This window comes from Symphalangus syndactylus, chromosome 9 (assembly GCF_028878055.3).
Source record: "Symphalangus syndactylus isolate Jambi chromosome 9, NHGRI_mSymSyn1-v2.1_pri, whole genome shotgun sequence".
Taxonomy (NCBI): domain Eukaryota; kingdom Metazoa; phylum Chordata; class Mammalia; order Primates; family Hylobatidae; genus Symphalangus; species Symphalangus syndactylus.
In genome coordinates this window covers 92,228,367-92,245,150 of record NC_072431.2, presented here as the reverse complement: position 1 = coordinate 92,245,150, position 16,784 = coordinate 92,228,367, and the positions used below count along the sequence as shown (strand labels likewise).

The 16,784-nt window shown below is 37.2% G+C and overlaps 1 protein-coding gene and 1 gene segment (V, D, J or C); both read right to left on the bottom strand.

Annotated features, from left to right (window-relative positions):
- Positions 1–241: 241 nt before the first annotated feature.
- LOC129490738 (T-cell receptor gamma alternate reading frame protein) lies at positions 242–7,311 on the bottom strand. 2 transcript variants are annotated; one of them, XM_063609674.1, is made up of 2 exons: positions 7,236–7,311; positions 242–565 (listed from the first exon to the last, which is right to left on the bottom strand). In XM_063609674.1, the coding sequence occupies exon 2, from the start codon at positions 551–553 to the stop codon at positions 377–379; it is 177 nt and encodes a 58-aa protein (XP_063465744.1). In that variant the 5' UTR covers positions 554–565; positions 7,236–7,311; the 3' UTR covers positions 242–376. The 2 variants fall into 2 exon arrangements, with proteins under 2 accessions (XP_063465744.1, XP_063465745.1); XM_063609675.1 differs by lacking the exon at positions 7,236–7,311 and adding an exon at positions 4,294–4,332.
- A 3,348-nt stretch (positions 7,312–10,659) lies between these two features.
- Positions 10,660–16,784, bottom strand: part of LOC129490013 (T cell receptor gamma constant 1-like) — a 58,264-nt gene continuing 52,139 nt past the window's right edge. The window contains 3 exon segments of the C gene segment in view: positions 10,660–11,132; positions 13,156–13,203; positions 16,336–16,665. Coding sequence covers positions 10,990–11,132; positions 13,156–13,203; positions 16,336–16,665 — 521 coding nt within the window.

Below are 16,784 nucleotides of genomic sequence, written 5' to 3'. Positions count from 1 at the left end.
GCATTTTGGATAATGGAGCTGAGGCTGAGAAACCTTCAGTAACTTTTCAATTTTGTTTTCTCCAAAATCTATACCATTTTAATTCTATAGAAAAGTAGCAGGGCATTTATGCTACCATTAAATGTAAAAATTTTTAAGAAAGATTGATGTTTGTTTTTCATTAATACTGAAAGGAAAAAATGCAGCATTCCCTTTCGAAGAAGTGTTCTGAGGAATGATATGTGTAAACACATACCTGTCTTTATTGGAGGAAAGATAATTTCTTGATCAACTCCGTTTTTATTATTCTCATGTCTGACGATACATCTGTGTTCTTTGTCCAGTGACTTTTCTGGCACCGTTAACCAGCTAAATTTCATGTATGTGTCATTAGTCTTCATGGTGTTCCCCTCCTGGGATTCCAGAATCGTGTTGCTCTTCTTTTCTTGCCAATGTATCTCAATAACATCCGGGAAAAATTTCTCAAGAAGACAAAGGTATGTTCCAGCCTTATGGAGCTTTGTTTCAGCAATTGAAGGAAGAAAAATAGTGGGCTTGGGGGAAACATCTGCATCAAGGTGTTTACCTATGGGGAGAAATGGTATATGAATTTAAAAGAATCATTAGAGAAACACACACATTGCACGGTTTGGAGTGGCCTAGTACATAACAATAAAAAGAGAAGGTGCCATTGAGCTGGTGTCCACTGTGGCCTTTCATCCAGGATAGGCTGCACAGTACTTATTATTGTGCTTATTTTACAGATGTTGAAAAGAGGATCAAGACATTAAACAACTTGGGAAAAGTCACAGCTCTCAAGTGTCAGATGCTGGATGAAAACCTGGCCTTTGTTTATTCTGCACATGCTGTGATGAGTGTGATTTTTAACTACCTCCTACCAATGCTTCCAACGTTCACGAACATATTTATTTTATTTTTTAATCTCTTTTGTTTCATCATAGCAAAGCATGTTTTCAAGGTGGATGGCAGGGGAAAGTGGAAGGTCAGAAAACTTTAATGATCTCTCTACAGATGAGACTCGTTGGTCCTTTTCCCACTTCCCTTTTCCATCCTTTGTAACTTCTGTTCTTTGGCCAAATAAGACACATTCTCATGTTCTGCAATTTTGTGTACTCTCACTCTTCATTTAACAGAATCTGTAATGCACCATATTTATCTTATTATTTATCTTATTTCCCATATGAGTAAATGTCAGAATTTTTTTTTTTTTTTTTTTTTTTTTTTGAGACTGGGGCTTGCTCTGTTGTCCAGGTTGGAATGCAGCGGTACAATTATAGCTCACTGCAGTCTCGACTTCCCAGGCTCAAGTGATCCTCCCATCTCAGCCTCCCAAGTAGCTGGGACTACAGGTATGCACTACCATGCCTGGCTAATATTTGTTTTTTCTAGAGACGTATTTCACCATATTGACCAGGCTGGTTTAAAACTCCTGCACTCAAGTGATCTGCCTGCTTCAGCCTCCCAAATCCTGGGATTATAGGTGTGAGCCACCATGCCTAGCCATTTTGTTCACTTTTATTTTTAACATACACAGTCACTTGTTTTAAAGAGAATCTACTTCCACATGTACATACTGTCTATCAAGCTGCACCCTCCAAGTTTTGGGATGCAGCAGTATTTACAGCTGTACCTCCAGATTATTCACCATCTCTTGAATTTAGAAACAAAATGGCAACATTTCCAAAACTCTTAAAATTTTTATTGATTATTTTCAGAAATAGTCTTGTGTTAATCTTATCCAGTAATGCACTTATCAAAATTTTGTTTTGCTTTCAAAAATATTCACCAAAAGCACATTTTATTTTGGAATTTCATTTGAAGTTTAAGAATGACTAAGAATGCACCAGGGGTGTATTTTTTATGCTGGTTTTTATATAAATTTACCCCATTAATGAGAAGGTCTATGTAAATCAGTGTGTCTATATTTTGATTCTTTATGTCTCTCCCAGAATTTGTATCTGTCCTAATATACTACTTAACTGTTTTAAAGCTCCATTATTCTCTTCGTCTTAGCCTACTGAATAAAATGTATACGTAATTGCTCTATTAAAAGTCATGATTTCAGAGCTTCGTATAGGCATAGGGTCAAGATACATAACAAAGCATTATATGTTTACAAAGTCTTATCACTTGAATCTGGAATGTTAATGGGTTATACATTTATTTTTAGTCTAATAACTGAAATTATAAATGTTACAATTCTTTCTATTTTGATTTCCAATTGAAACTCCAATGCTCTGGCTGGTTTGAAGTGAGTTTAATAATTGAACAATTTCTTAAGAAAATAAGAATTAAATTTCTCATTTGAGAAGAAAACAATCTTGATAATTTCTGTTTGTGTGGCAAAGATTCTGATTTTCGTACAAAATTAGTAAACATATACAGAAATATTAATTTTTGAGCATGCTATAAATTTAATTAGGCATAATGTGCTTATTTTAATTTCATACTCTTTGCTTTTAATGCAAATAGTATTTTACTTGTTATACTTGTGAGACAGTGTATATTTCTCCACCATATGGTTTGTTTCTAATTTTAAAAGCATGTTATAAAATATAAGATTAATTTTTCAATTGTACATTATATTTATATAAATTTAGTCTCTAGTCAATATATTTTCCAATCTAATTTTCATCCTAGGAACTAGTGTCTCTTCATGGAAATACTTCTAATTCATTGTACTAAAGAAATTAAAAATCAATGATAAACTTAGACATTTTCTGTATGGTACCACAGCATTCATCGCCTCTTGTCCCCTTTCTTTAGCTAGATTCTTTAAGTTTCATTCTTTTCAGGACAAAATGAATCTGGAACTTCCATAACTTTCTCAAGGTAATAGTTAATGAATCATTAAATAGCATACTTGATTATACATGGTAAGGGCTGATATTCTGGATCATCCTCTCACATGATTTTTAAAAATGCTACTTTTAAAATGTACATATTAAGAGTGTTTTTTATGGTCAAGTATGTTAAATTTTTACTTACTTCAATAACAAATAGAATTTATATATTTTATTTATTTAAAATAAACCTGTTGGATTCATTTATGTACATTTATTTGCATAATCAAATAGTATATTTGAATTAAATTGCCTAAGTTGTTTGTAGTTTATTAAAATGCAGCATTGTAAATTTACCAAATGTCAACTACATTTTTTATAGATGGTATGATATGTTAAATCTACATATGGATATTTATTTAAGTGTTCTCTATGTCTTATTTTTTCATTAGCTAAATAGTTATAGCCATTTTAAGTTTAAATATGTATTTCAGATTTATGATGTTTCCAGCTGGATTTAATTGATATGATATATTGACCATTTTTGGTAAGATTTTAATCTTTTTTTTCCTGAGACGTATGAACAGAACCTTAAACTAATTGGCTATAAATCTTAGGACCAATATGTTGGTGTTAGAAATGATATCAATTAAGATGAAGGATTAAGTAAAGCACATAAAACAACAAAAATAAAAAATAAACATCTTAATGCAATGTTTTTGCCAAGTGATTAAAAAGTCTGCTAACAAGAAATGAATCCGTAAGTTCAATTTTTGTGTGAGTGAGCCGATGTTAAGATAACCTTCCATTTGAGCAGTTAGAAGTACAGCTGAATCCTCTGGAGAATTGCTGCTCTGCAAATCTGATGGGCTGAGAGCAACTCTCCATAGTAGATCCCATTGTCTCTTTACATGTGAATCCAGAGAACATTTGTTGGGCACCTATTTTGGGTTGGACAATGTGCCAAGTACTTAGTTCACACTATCTTGTGCAATTCTTATACAACCCTGCTGAATTCATACGATTATCCCATTTTACGGATTAGAAAACTGAGGCCAGAGAATAATCACTCAATTTCACTAAGCAGTGAGTGGTGGAGCCAGAGTTCCAGGTGGACCTGGCTCCAACACTCGGGCTCTTTCACAACAAGAGTCAACATGCCTTTGACCATCAGAGATGAATATGTGTCCACTGTATAGAGTCTATCACAAACTTACCTGTCATAATACATTTGGTCTCAGGGCCATTTTAATGATATCATTTCATACATTATATATGAGCACTTTATAGAAGTCCATATATGCACAAAGCCACATCCTATTATGATATTTGTGCAATGTTCTGTATGTTCTTTTAGTATGAGCATTTGTTTTAAAGTCTCTCCTAAGATTTCTACATCAAATCCCCATCCAATTCCTCTTTTTTCTAAACATTATTACATTATTCCAGTTTAATCATTTCTTGCCTTCCCTCTATTACCTTGAAAATGTTGTATTCTTCTGATACTTACCTGTGACAACAAGTGTTGTTCCACTGCCAAAGAGTTTCTTATAATAATTCCACAGTGATTCAGTCCATATCAAAAACTCTAATTCAGTTTCCCTGAGTTCTTCAAATTCTGATGGTCTGGGATTCTCAAAAGACCAGGGTTCCAGTCCTGGTTCATTTTGCTCGTAACAAGTTCTGTTGCTCCACAAATCAAATAACTTAAAGCTTTTGGGGTTTTATTTGTCTAAAAACAGTGATGTTTCAAAATCAGTTCAACATCGCTACCAGCGCTGAAGTGAAACCAAAATGAAACAAGATATAAAAAAGCAATTTGATTAAAATGTGCAGTGGCTTGTGCCTATAATCCCAGCACTTTGGGAGGCTGAGGTGGGAGGATTGCTTGAGCTCAGAATTTTGAGGCCAGCCTGGGCAACACAGTACCTAGTGAGACCCCATATTTAATAAAAATTAAAAAAGCATTAGCTGAGCATGATGTGCACGCCTGTAGGCCCAGCTACTCAAGAGGCTGAGGCAAGAGGGTCACTTGAGCTTAGGAGTTTGAGGCTGCAGTCAGCCTTGATCACACCACTGCACTCCCACCTGGGCAACAGGGGAAGACCCTGTCTCAAAAAAAAAATACTATGGAAATATAAGAGATTATGATGATGATGTCATCATCATTGCTATGATCAGCAATCTGTTTGATATGATTGTGTGCCTTGACATGACCAAGCATTGCCTATAGGACCAAGCATTGCCCTTACTAAAAAAAATTCAGCATTTTGGAGTGGCAGTTAAATCCATAGCAATTAAGCAGGAAGAATCATTTCTCAGTTCCTCTGTTTGCATTCCACTTTGCTCTGGGATTCTCAAAGCCATCTTCCCCATCATCACAAGAAACATGCCTTCCACACGTTCAATCTTTACTTGGCTGTCATTTGCCTTACGTGCCGTGTTAAGAAAATCAAAGGGAACATTGGCTAAAGTCTAATATATGCAGTCAGTATATAGAAATTCTTCACTTGTGTTTTTCAAAACAAGCGAGCCTTTTTCTAATCAGCAGCACAACTTATTTGCCTTCCAAGTTTCACCAGAAACTTCAGCCTCAAACTGACTTCTGTCTAGTTTATGCCAAAGTCCAGCTTGAAACACCTGGCTTGACCCTTCAAGGGAGAATGGGTAGAGAAATGGCGGGAGTCCTGGTCCTCAAATCCATCTCTCTGTTGTCACTTTAGATCACTACATGTTATCTGCCTGACCATGTCTGCTGAGCATCACCAACTGTGCATTTCATTAAATGTCAGGATGCCCATAGCACTGATGCAGTGGTAATATGCAGTGGGTTTTTCATGACCATTCCTTTCATTTTCCAAAATGGAGGTTGAAGGCAATGCCCACTCTTCCATTTCCTTCTAAAGGACTCACGTATTGAAGTCTTTTTCCAATTAATAGAAAAAAATATTATATTTGAAAATTTGGTGTGCTTCGTTTTATCAATTAGTAAGATGTATGTATTCCCCTACCTTTTTCTCCTTCCTTTGAGCATAAAATTTTAAACTGTGCTCCTTGCTAGGTAATCACAGGCCTTTTTCCTTCTCCTTTCTTTAGGGCTTTAGATCATCTGTATTTATTTAATGGTCTGACTGTGCTTGTGTATTTTAATTTAGGTCTTCTCAAATAGATTTTGGAAATGGATAGCTTAAATAAATAACAAAGAGTTTGTGCATTTAGCATGTTTCTCTTTTGCCCCCAGGAGTTGATGGTTTTGTAAGGTCAAGCTCAAATAAGACACAAGGAATGGAGAATATGTTTGCAAATCCTAGCTCTGTGATAGGGACACCTACATACTAAATTTAGATAGAAAGTGCCAGAACTTAAAATGAGGCTTTTTTCTCCAAAATTTTCTCTCATAACATGGGGAGGTGCCTTATGTATGGTACAGTCTTTGTGTAACCTCTCATATTAAAAAATGTTCTTCTAATACTCTGCTTTGGTCCAGAAGTACTAACTGGACAAGATACCAACATGAAATGAATTCAGTGAATGCTAGTTTTGGGAATAGCACTGGTAAAAGGAAAAAAAAGCAAGGAAATTTATCATGGATTTGGTCATTATTACTTGGGGCTAAGGTCCCTGTAGTTTTTACTTACATTTTACAAATGTAGAATAACAGAATAAATTGGAAAAAATAATTTCCTTTTATTTTGTGAGTGGATAATTGTTTCTTAGAGTAAAATATTCAGGGACCCCATCATATGAGGAATCCAAAATGGACACTGAGACCTGAGATGCCTTAGAAGGTTGCTCTGAGGTAGATGCTTTAGATGCATGTGAAGCGTCAAAACAAAATTTTTAATGAAATATAAGGGCAAAAAAGGCAATATCTCTCAACTGATATTGGTATTGATATAATCTTTAACTTTGAGGTATGATCCAGTTAAGAAATTAAATGTTATAATTAGACATTTGACTGTTTTACTTGTATCCCTATAGATTTACATATTCAAGCTGGGGGAGGGGAAAATACATATTTTCTTAAACTTGTATAAATTTTCTCTTGAAAATGAAAAATCACCTGATATTCAGGCAGACAATATTTGAGATAATACATAAAATATTCTAATTACTTTTAGAAGCAGGTACAATTAGGCTTTTAGAAATAGAAAGCATTTTATGAACAGTGACATTTGTTCTGAAGTGAGCTGTTGAATAGATGGGGATTGATACATTTATCTGTATTCCTGAGTGTATAAAGACCTCTCATGGGTAGTAACTTGAATTCTGGAAGAGGAAATAATATTTCTATCACCTACCAAGTGCCAGGCATTCAGCTACCCTGAAAAATTGCTGTTCGTATACTGAGGCCAGGAATATGACATATTCAGGTAAGGTTGATCATTTTTTTCTAAAAAACATCTATCAGTTTTTCATTACTGGAATAAAAGCAGAAAAAAAGTTACTTACCAGGTGAAGTTACTATGAGCCTAGTCCCTTTTGCAAATGTCTTGATCCAATCAGTGCTATCACACTGGTCTTAGCTTCTACAAAAATTTCAACCTTCTGATCCTCATGACTTGACTAGCAACCCAACAACTTTGAACTAGCAATTTCATCTTCTGGCTTTTTTGGAAGTCCTTGAATATAGGTTTTGTGACATGTGATAGTTTGTAATTTTTCCTCATAAATTGTGTGTTTTCTTCTAAGGCAGTAATGTTTGAAAAGCATCAACAGAAAAAGGAAATGTTAAGAAAAAAAACCAACAACAACAAAAAAAGAAAGGCCGGGTGCAGTGGGTCACGCCTGTAATCCCAGCACTTTCGGAGGCTGAGGCAGGTGGATTGCCTGAACTCAGGAGTTCAAGACCAGCTTTGGCAACACGGTGAAACCCCGTCTCTACTAACATACAAAAAAAAATATTATCTGGGCGTGGTGGTGTGTGCCTGTAGTCACAGCTACTCAGGAGGCTGAGGCAGGAGAATTGCTTGAACCCGGGAGGCAGAGGTTGCAGTGAGCGGGGATCTTGCCATTGCACTCCAGCCTGGGCGATAGAGCAAAAAAACAGCAGGCTCAATGGGTCAACGCACTACTTTTCTAAATTACCAGGAAAAGTGTTCAGAGAATTGTCTTTTTTTTTTCTTTTTTAATTTCCAGGGGTTCAGTTGTGTTGAAACTGCTTTGAGATTACATCAAAGGAAAAGCACTTCTGTTCCCACAAACACCAGGGCCTCTCTGTTAGTAATTTGGGAAGATACTTCTGAAAGGAGGAAGCTCTTTAATAACTGAAAATGCAAATGTGTCAACGCAGATATACTTGAGAAATTTAAACAAAGGTCTCCACTTTCAAAAAGCCACTTGTGTCATATGGCAACACGATGCTTTACCAAGGCAATGCCAAATGAGGAAATGTTTTCTGCAATGACTTATTACCATTTTAACTGGAATAGCAGAAGAAATTTGTAGAATTCTATCTCCCATGAAATAATACATACTTTATTTAAACTATGGCATAACCAAAAAAAAAATTCAGTTATCTGAAATGTTGAAAAATCTGCCATCTTAAGCCGGGGTCAGCTGTGTGATCTCCTGAGTACAGATGAGGTGTTCAGTTGCAAGCACTGAGGAGGACAAGCCTTGACGACCTCCATGTCCACTCCAGATCCACCCTGCTCCAGCCTAAGTCCCCTGAGTCCTCATTTAGGAAGGTATGAATGAGGTCACAGAGGGCACCTGTCCATACACAGCAGCTCACAGCCCCAAATCTAATGGAGAGGACAATGGGGCTGGGTGAAAATTATGTTTGGAAAGGATTTCTTCTTAACAGAAAATTCAAAATTATTACATGGCACTGTCAATGACCCTTTACACCTGTGATAGATGGAATGACGCCTACTCAATCTCTTTTTGTCCTCTGGCCTTCCTTATTCCAGGACCATGAGGGGAAGCATCAGAAGTCTTAGCAGCTGTCAATATTTCAAGAACCATGGAGGATTTAACTAATAAAATGTGAAAAGGTAATGAATTATAAAATCTTTTATTAAATTTACCAAAAAAACCGAGAATGATATGAAGAACACAGTATTTAGTTTTCCTAAGGGCATAAAATAAAACCTAAATAAATGGAGAAACATACATCGATGAATAAAAAGCTTCTATCATAAAGAGGCCAATACACCCTAAATTCATCTATAAATTTCCAGCAATTTTAGTCAGAATTACTATGACATGTTGTTGTTCTAGGGTGTGAAGTTTAATGTTGGGCTAGATAAGTTGATTTTAAATTCTACAGGGATGAATAAATAGGATATGATTGAAAATGAATTTTCTGAAAAATGGTACAGTGAATAGGCATTTGGCTTAGTAGATCTTAATACTTGCCACAAAGCTACTGAGATAATATGATAATGATACAAGAATAATGAAATAGACAAATAAAACAGAAATTCTCCAGAAAATGTGTTAAGTATGTGTAGCTATTAAAAACACGCTAGAGCATTTTTAAATTGTAAGGAAATGATGGATTATTTGGAAATGGGCATTAGGAAAATAATTACCTGAGAAAATAAAAATGTCACTCTACCTCATCCCAGATAACACAGGGTCCAAATAGATTAAAATTAAAATTACAAAGCTACACATGGCCAGAAGGAACACGTAGGAGAATAATTGTATCCATTGAGTAAAGGGGCATGGGATGGAAATGGGGTAGGAGAAACTTAACACGTTAATTTTTAAGAAGTAAGAATGTGGAAATTTTTATATTTTATAGTATTTTCAAATAAATGTTTTTGAAAGAAGAATAGACAATCAGGACTTGCTAAAAGATTTAGGGAGGAAAGTCACATGATCACATTTGCACTTGAGGAAGATAAATGTGCAAGCAGAAAGGAAGGGGCGCTCCCCAGGACAGCAATTTGGGTGAAGCAGATGGTTTTATGAGTGGTCGCCATAAGCCAATAAGAGGCATCAAGGACCTGCATTGTTGCAGTGATGGTGGAGATGGACAGAATGGCTGGAGCAATAAACATTATCAACTTTACTCGAGTTTTTAAAAGATTCTTATGAAATAAATTATTATCTCAGGAAGTTGGGCATGCCCTTAACGTAGGCGAAATAAACTACTAAGTTGACTGAGGCCTCTGTCAGATACTTTTTGGTTTATTACTGTATCTATAGTAGACCAACCAACAGTGCGTGCCGATACTGTGGAGGATTGCATGTGCCAGGTGTTAATAACTCATCTAATCCACATAACTTCAGGAAATGGGGTGTTATAACTTCAGTTTACATGAGGAGATTATGGCACATAGAGTTCCTGGAACTCGCCTGAGGTCACACAGATACGAAACACTGTACCCAGGATTCCTGGGATCAGAGAGCATGTGCTGAACCTCTCCATCACGCTGCCTCTCTGCTGTTAGGGCAGTTCTCATGGGGGTATCATGAGAGTCAGGAAACACAGTGTCTGCGAAACCCTGTAGAGCTGAGCTCACACGGTACGCGTCACAGTAGATGGTGTCTTATAGACACTGGAATGTACTAAACCAAATGAATCTGACTCTGGTGACCTTTAAAACAGAAGCCACATAGGCTCTTTCATTTGGTTGTAGTTCCTCTTAGAAGGTGTCATAGCCACTATCTCAGTGAAAGAATTAGAAATGGGATGTTGAACCATTCTTACAACCAATACAGAATTCCAGAGCCCAATTGCCATGCTGTTTCTTACCTTGGATATTCAACTCGATGTCATCCAATTAAAATACACATGGACAAAAGTCAACTTTTCATTTTTTTAATTTATTTTGCTTATTATGAAAAACACACCACATAATTCAACTAGCAAAGAAGACTGCTTCAGGGCATGTAAAATGAAAGGCTTCCAGGCAGTTATCTGATTAAAGAACACTAAGAGAGGCACAAGGCTAAAAGCCGCAGGCTGTCTACTCTATGGCAGTGGCTATTTGGGTTGGCTGGAGGAGCTGTGGAGAATATGGAGAGAGTGGGGCTGGAGACTGCCGTGGCTATTCCTCATTGTTATTGCAGAGTGAGGTTCTCTGTGTGCCCACTGGTTTGAAAACCATTATACAATAATGATAGAATAGTACACACATGAGAACTGAAATAGCCCAAACCCAGAAAGAAAGCCCAACTAGATCCTCAGAAGACACTTCTAGGGACAATAACCGATGAGGAAAAGATGGCCTCCTTGTGCCACCGTCTGTTACGATCTCTCTCCATTGCAGCAGACAGCCGTTCTTCTAAGCAGACAGAAGGTGATGATGGCAAAATAGACCACACTCTTGACGAGCAGGAGGAGGTACATGTAATATGCAGAGGTGTTTGTGAGCTGCAGCAGTAGTGCATCTAAGAGAAATTGCACATGTTCTTTTTACAGAATAAGATATATTAATGGGAGAGGGGTTCACAAATACTTATTTCTGATGATTTACGTTGAAGTGATATTCCACCACCACCAAAACCTAAAAGCAAACATCTACTGCTACCACCACCACCAAGAGTCAGAAAAGTCAGAATTCAGCTTTCAAGTTGATTAACAACCTCTGCTAAATTCACTTAGAACATTCCAAACTATTAAAAAGTAAGGTTGCATTGCAGAAAATCAAAGAAAGTGGTTAATCCAGATTCGCTGATGTGTTAGGTAGTTGTGGCACACTCACCTGTCTTTCCTAAATGTCTCTAATTATGGCTATGCTATTATTAGGTGAATGCATTTAATATTATTTGAGGTTTTGCAAGAGATATGTGATGTCAAAGAATAAGTAAAGACAATGGGGGTGGACCACCAGTGGCTACTCAATGAGCTACAAGGCTGAGTCTCTACCTGCAGAAATTTCCATTTTACATGTTTTGTCTTCATGAAGTCAGAACTCCAGAAACATCAGTCCTTGGTGCGGAAAAGGATCTCAAGAAGTGATGTATTCATAACTCCTTGCCCTTAGTCAAGTGAGGTGTTACTGTCCCTCCTTGCCTGGTGTGGCAGCTTAAGTCAGAGACCCTCGGTATTGGAAATAGAGAAAAGTTGAGCAGGGCTAGAGCCAATGCTTCTAGTCACATTCTTTGTGTGTATGTAGAGAGAAAAAGCCAGAAACAAGTACTCATTCTGTGTCTGCTAAATAAGATACCCTATGCCAGACATCTCACATTCATGCCCTTATCTCTTCCATAACTGTGAATCTGGGGTAATTATTCTTGGTTGACTGATGAGAAAACTGTTACTCACAAAATGTAGGTCACTTACACCTAATCATTAAAAGAGCTGGAGTGAAAGTCCAGTCTGCAAAGCCCATGCACCCACCCATCCCCACATTATGTCCATTTTGTTTCAGGTTCCTGGCTTTGTGATTTCTTGCTATCTGACTCTATTGTAGAAAAATAATAGAAAATTTACTGAGTACATAAACTCTTTGTTTGATGGCCTGATTTGAAATCCCAGATCTAGCCGTGTGACTTCTACGGGGATTTTTATAATTATCTGCTTTAAAGGGACTGTAAATTGGGAGAAAAAAATAATGTACCATTTTATGGGAGTATTAAGAGGGTTAAACAAGAAAATGCAGAACACAGCCCAAGCCCTTCTGTGTAAAAAGCACTTGATAAACACTAGATCGTGTTATTAGCAAAGACCAAAGACTAAAGCAAAACAACTCGAGAAGAAACATGGTATCATGTTTTCCCCAGTCATTAAAACAAAAGACACAAGGCCCGGCACAGTGGGTTTTGTCCTCTGGCCTTCCTTATTCCAGGACCATGAGGGGAAGCATCAGAAGTCTTAGCAGCTGTCAATATTTCAAGAACCATGAAGGCTCGCGCCTGTAATCCCAACACTTTGGGAGGGTGAGGGGGCAGATCATGCGGTCAGGAATTCGAGACCCTCCTGGCCAACATGGTGAAGCCCCGACCCTACTAAAAATACAAAAATTAGCCGGGCATAGTGGCATGCGCCTGTAGTCCCAGCTATTCCAGAAGCTGAGGCAGGAGAATGACTTGAAGCCGTGAGGCAGAGGTTGTGGTGAGCCGAGATGGTGACACTGCACTCCAGCCTGGGTGACAGAGCAAGACTCTGTCTAAAAAAAAAAAAAAAAAAAAAAAAAAAGAAAAGAAAGACATACATGAATAAAATCTGTTTTATGAAATAATTAAAAGCATATCACTGTACCACTGTACCCTTTAATTTACAGTCATCTCATACGCCAAAGCAGTAGTTTGCTTTCTTAATACAACTCCTAGAAAAGGAGGGACTAATTTAAAATATCACTAGGTCCATTCTGCAGCATCCAACCTAGCAAAATCCATTCCCTGATTTTTCAAGCCAGAGAAGTTCAAAAGTTAAAATGATCAGGAGGAAGTAAAAAACACAAAAACTTACCATTTGCATCTTTTGACCAGTTGTCTTTGGGATCCATTGTGATGACATCTAGAAGAATGAGAGCAAGTACTAGTCAATTGTTCATGTCCATTATTTGTCAAAGGGTGTGTGTGTGTGTGTGTGCGTGTGTGTGTAATTAAATGAATATTGATAAAGCCTGTCAATAGAGCGGCAGGAGGACACTTATTAAAAATTTGAGCCCACAATTCCAGAAATAATTGGTCTAATTCTATGTAATTAGGTAGATCTAATTCATATATTATGTTTTTGCAGATCAAGATGCTGAAGTTCGTGAAGAATACATTTTTTTCTTTTTTATCCCAACTGGAGTGTAGTATCCAAGAACATTTGGTTTTCCTTCTGTATTCATAGCTCCTAGCACAGTGCCTGCCACAAGGCATGTTTTTGATGAATACTTGTTCAATGGAAAAATAAACAGAACAAGTGGCTACTTTACAGCCTTCAACACACACTGCTGACATGAGATCAGCAAAAAATTAATTTTTTTTTTGAGGCAGGGTGTCACTGTCACCCAGGCTGGAGTGGAGTATAGTATGGTGTCATCACGGCTCGCTGAAGCCTGAAACTCCCCAGGCTCAGGTGATCCTCCCATCTCAGCCTCCTGAGTAGCTGGGAGTACAGGCACATGTCAGCACTCCCAGCGAATGTTTGTATTTTTTGTAGAGACAGGGTTTTGCCATGTTGCCCAGGCTGGTTTCCAACTCCTGGGCTCAAGCAATCTTCCTGCCTTTTCCTCCCAAAATGCTGGGATTACAGGGATAAGCCATCACACCCAGCCAAGAATTCTTTCAGTCCTAGAATCCACAACAGAATCTTACATGTTTGAAGGAGTCTGGCTTAGAAAAATTTCTCATCTAAGCAGGAAAAAGCAGTCATTCCTTTCCAAATCATGCATATCCCCAACGTCCCCAGCAAGCACAAATGATTTTCTGGAGGTATAGTGTTTCTGGACATAACAACGACAATATTAATAAAAGCTAACATCTACTGAGTGTTCATTATTGTGTCAGGCACTATGTTAAATGCTTCCCAAGCATTTTTTGTTTAATTCCCCAATAACACTTAAGTGAGTTGTATTATATATGGCCCTATGTTCTGAAAGAGGAAATAAAGTTTAAAAAGTGCAGGCAACTTGCCGAGAGTCATATCAGTGAACAGCAGAGCCAGTATTCAGACAGTAGTTGTAGGGGAAGAAAAGAAATTGGACATGTGAAAAGTACTTTGTAGAAATAATCCACAGAAATAGATAGAAAGTAATTTATAAAGAGACAATATAATGTCACCCTTGTGTATTCTAAGAAAATCTCTTTCAGTATGTTAATTACTCTCAGCAAATGGTCATTTTTATTAAAGGAGCTCTGCATTTCAGTGTAATTCTTTCTGGGACTAGAAAGAGAGAGGCCAAGTCACATTGACAGTTCTCTGAATAAAACCTGAGGTAAGAGTTGAATTTGTCTGTGATGTTTAATAAAAAAAGGAAGAAGCAAACATGCATACAAAGACAACATATTTTAAAACAGAAGAAAACAGAGTCGCCTTGGTGTTTTGGTTTATTATTTTTCTAGTAGATGTGTTCTTGTCTATACGGATCTGATTCTGGTGCGCAATTTTATACACTCACTGAGATCTTTATTTCATGTATTCTAAAAAAATGGACTTGAGGTATGGGTTTTGGGTAAGTCTCACGAATGCAAATGTTAGTTATCAAGTCTGCACGGCCAAATATCTTTAAGGGCTGACTTTAATGGGTTTTCAATGTCTTTTTGTTTTCCTTAGGGTGACTTCATTTATTAAAAGATAAATGAAAATGACTATCACTTATTTCCATGCATTGATTGAGGTAAAAAGAATAAAGTAACTATTCCTCATAATAAAATCTCCAAGTGTATCCTGAGTTCTCTCTCTCTCTCTCGATCAAGGTTGGTTGCAAACGTGGACCAGATTAGTTTTATCTCCTTCAAAAGCACTTCATTGATTATATAATGTGATCACTTCCATGTTATATTTTTAGCTCTTCTCAGAAAAACAAACTTCCAAGAAAGAGCCTTAGAAATCTACTATAGAATGACATTAAGAGAAATGTCCTCTTTAACGTAGTTGCCTTGAGAAGCACATGAAAGGCATTTTACTTTTAGGCCAGGCACAGTGGCTGATGCCTATAATCCCAGCACTTGGAGGCCGAGGCGGATTGATCACTTTGAGACCAGCCTGGGCAACATGGTGAAACCCCATCTCTACTAAAAATACAAAAATTAGCCAGGTGTGGTGGCAGGCGCCTGCAATCCCAGCCAGTCGGGAAGCTGAGGTAAGAGAATCACTTGAACCCGGGAGGTGGAGGTTGCAGTGAGCTGACATCGTGCCACAGCACTCCTGCCTGGGCAACAAGAGTGAAACTCTGTCAAAAAAAAAAAAAAAAAGACATTTTACTTTTAGAATTTAGTGTAAAGGAAAACACATTATAAAACTGTAACTTCTCTCCTGTATAATATTCACTGCCCTGGAACTTACTATACTTTTTATTTTGTCCTGATCACTAGAAAAATCAGAACACTTAAGCATAGTGGTAAGATTACCCTCAAGCTTTGCACATTTGCCTCCCCTTTGTGTCTCAGCAAAGGAAATAGAAAATTGGAACTGTTTTAGATAAACATCATTCTGTCAACAACAGATAAACATCATTTTGTCAACAATGAACCCGTCGTTTTTAGGTTAAACTTTGTGGGTAGCAAGATTGAGGTGAGTGACTCTCCTGCTTCAGTAGAACATTCCTGAAAGACGTATATTTGTTCTTATTTCCTGATCAAGTCATCAAAAGAAGGGAGAACTCTTTCTGAGCGTTTACCACGTGTTACGTTGCTAGATGCTTATGTGTATGTTGTTTGTTTAATTCATCTAACAACCCTAAAAATCAGCATGTGACTTTCGCATTTTGGATAATGGAGCTGAGGCTGAGAAACCTTCAGTAACTTTTCAATTTTGTTTTCTCCAAAACCTATACCATTTTAATTCTATAGAAAAGTAGCAAGGCATTTATGCTACCATTAAATGTAACAACATTTAAGAAAGACTGATGTTTGTTTTTCATTAATACTGCAAGGAAAAAATGCAGCATTCCCTTTCAAAGAAGTGTTCTGAGGGATGATATGTGTAAACACATACCTGTCTTTATTGGAGGAAAGATAATTTCTTGATCAACTCCGTTTTTATTATTCTCGTGTCTGACGATACATCTGTGTTCTTTGTCCAGTGACTTTTCTGGCACCGTTAACCAGCTAAATTTCATGTATGTGTCGTTAGTCTTCATGGTGTTCCCCTCCTGGGATTCCAGAATCGTGTTGCTCTTCTTTTCTTGCCAATGTATCTCAATAACATCCGGGAAAAATTTCTCAAGAAGACAAAGGTATGTTCCAGCCTTATGGAGCTTTGTTTCAGCAATTGAAGGAAGAAAAATAGTGGGCTTGGGGGAAACATCTGCATCAAGGTGTTTATCTATGGGGAGAAATGGAATATGAATTTAAAAGAATCATTAGAGAAACACACACATTGCACGGTTTGGAGTGGCCTAGTACATAACAATAAAAAGAGAAGGTGCCATTGAGCTGGTGTCC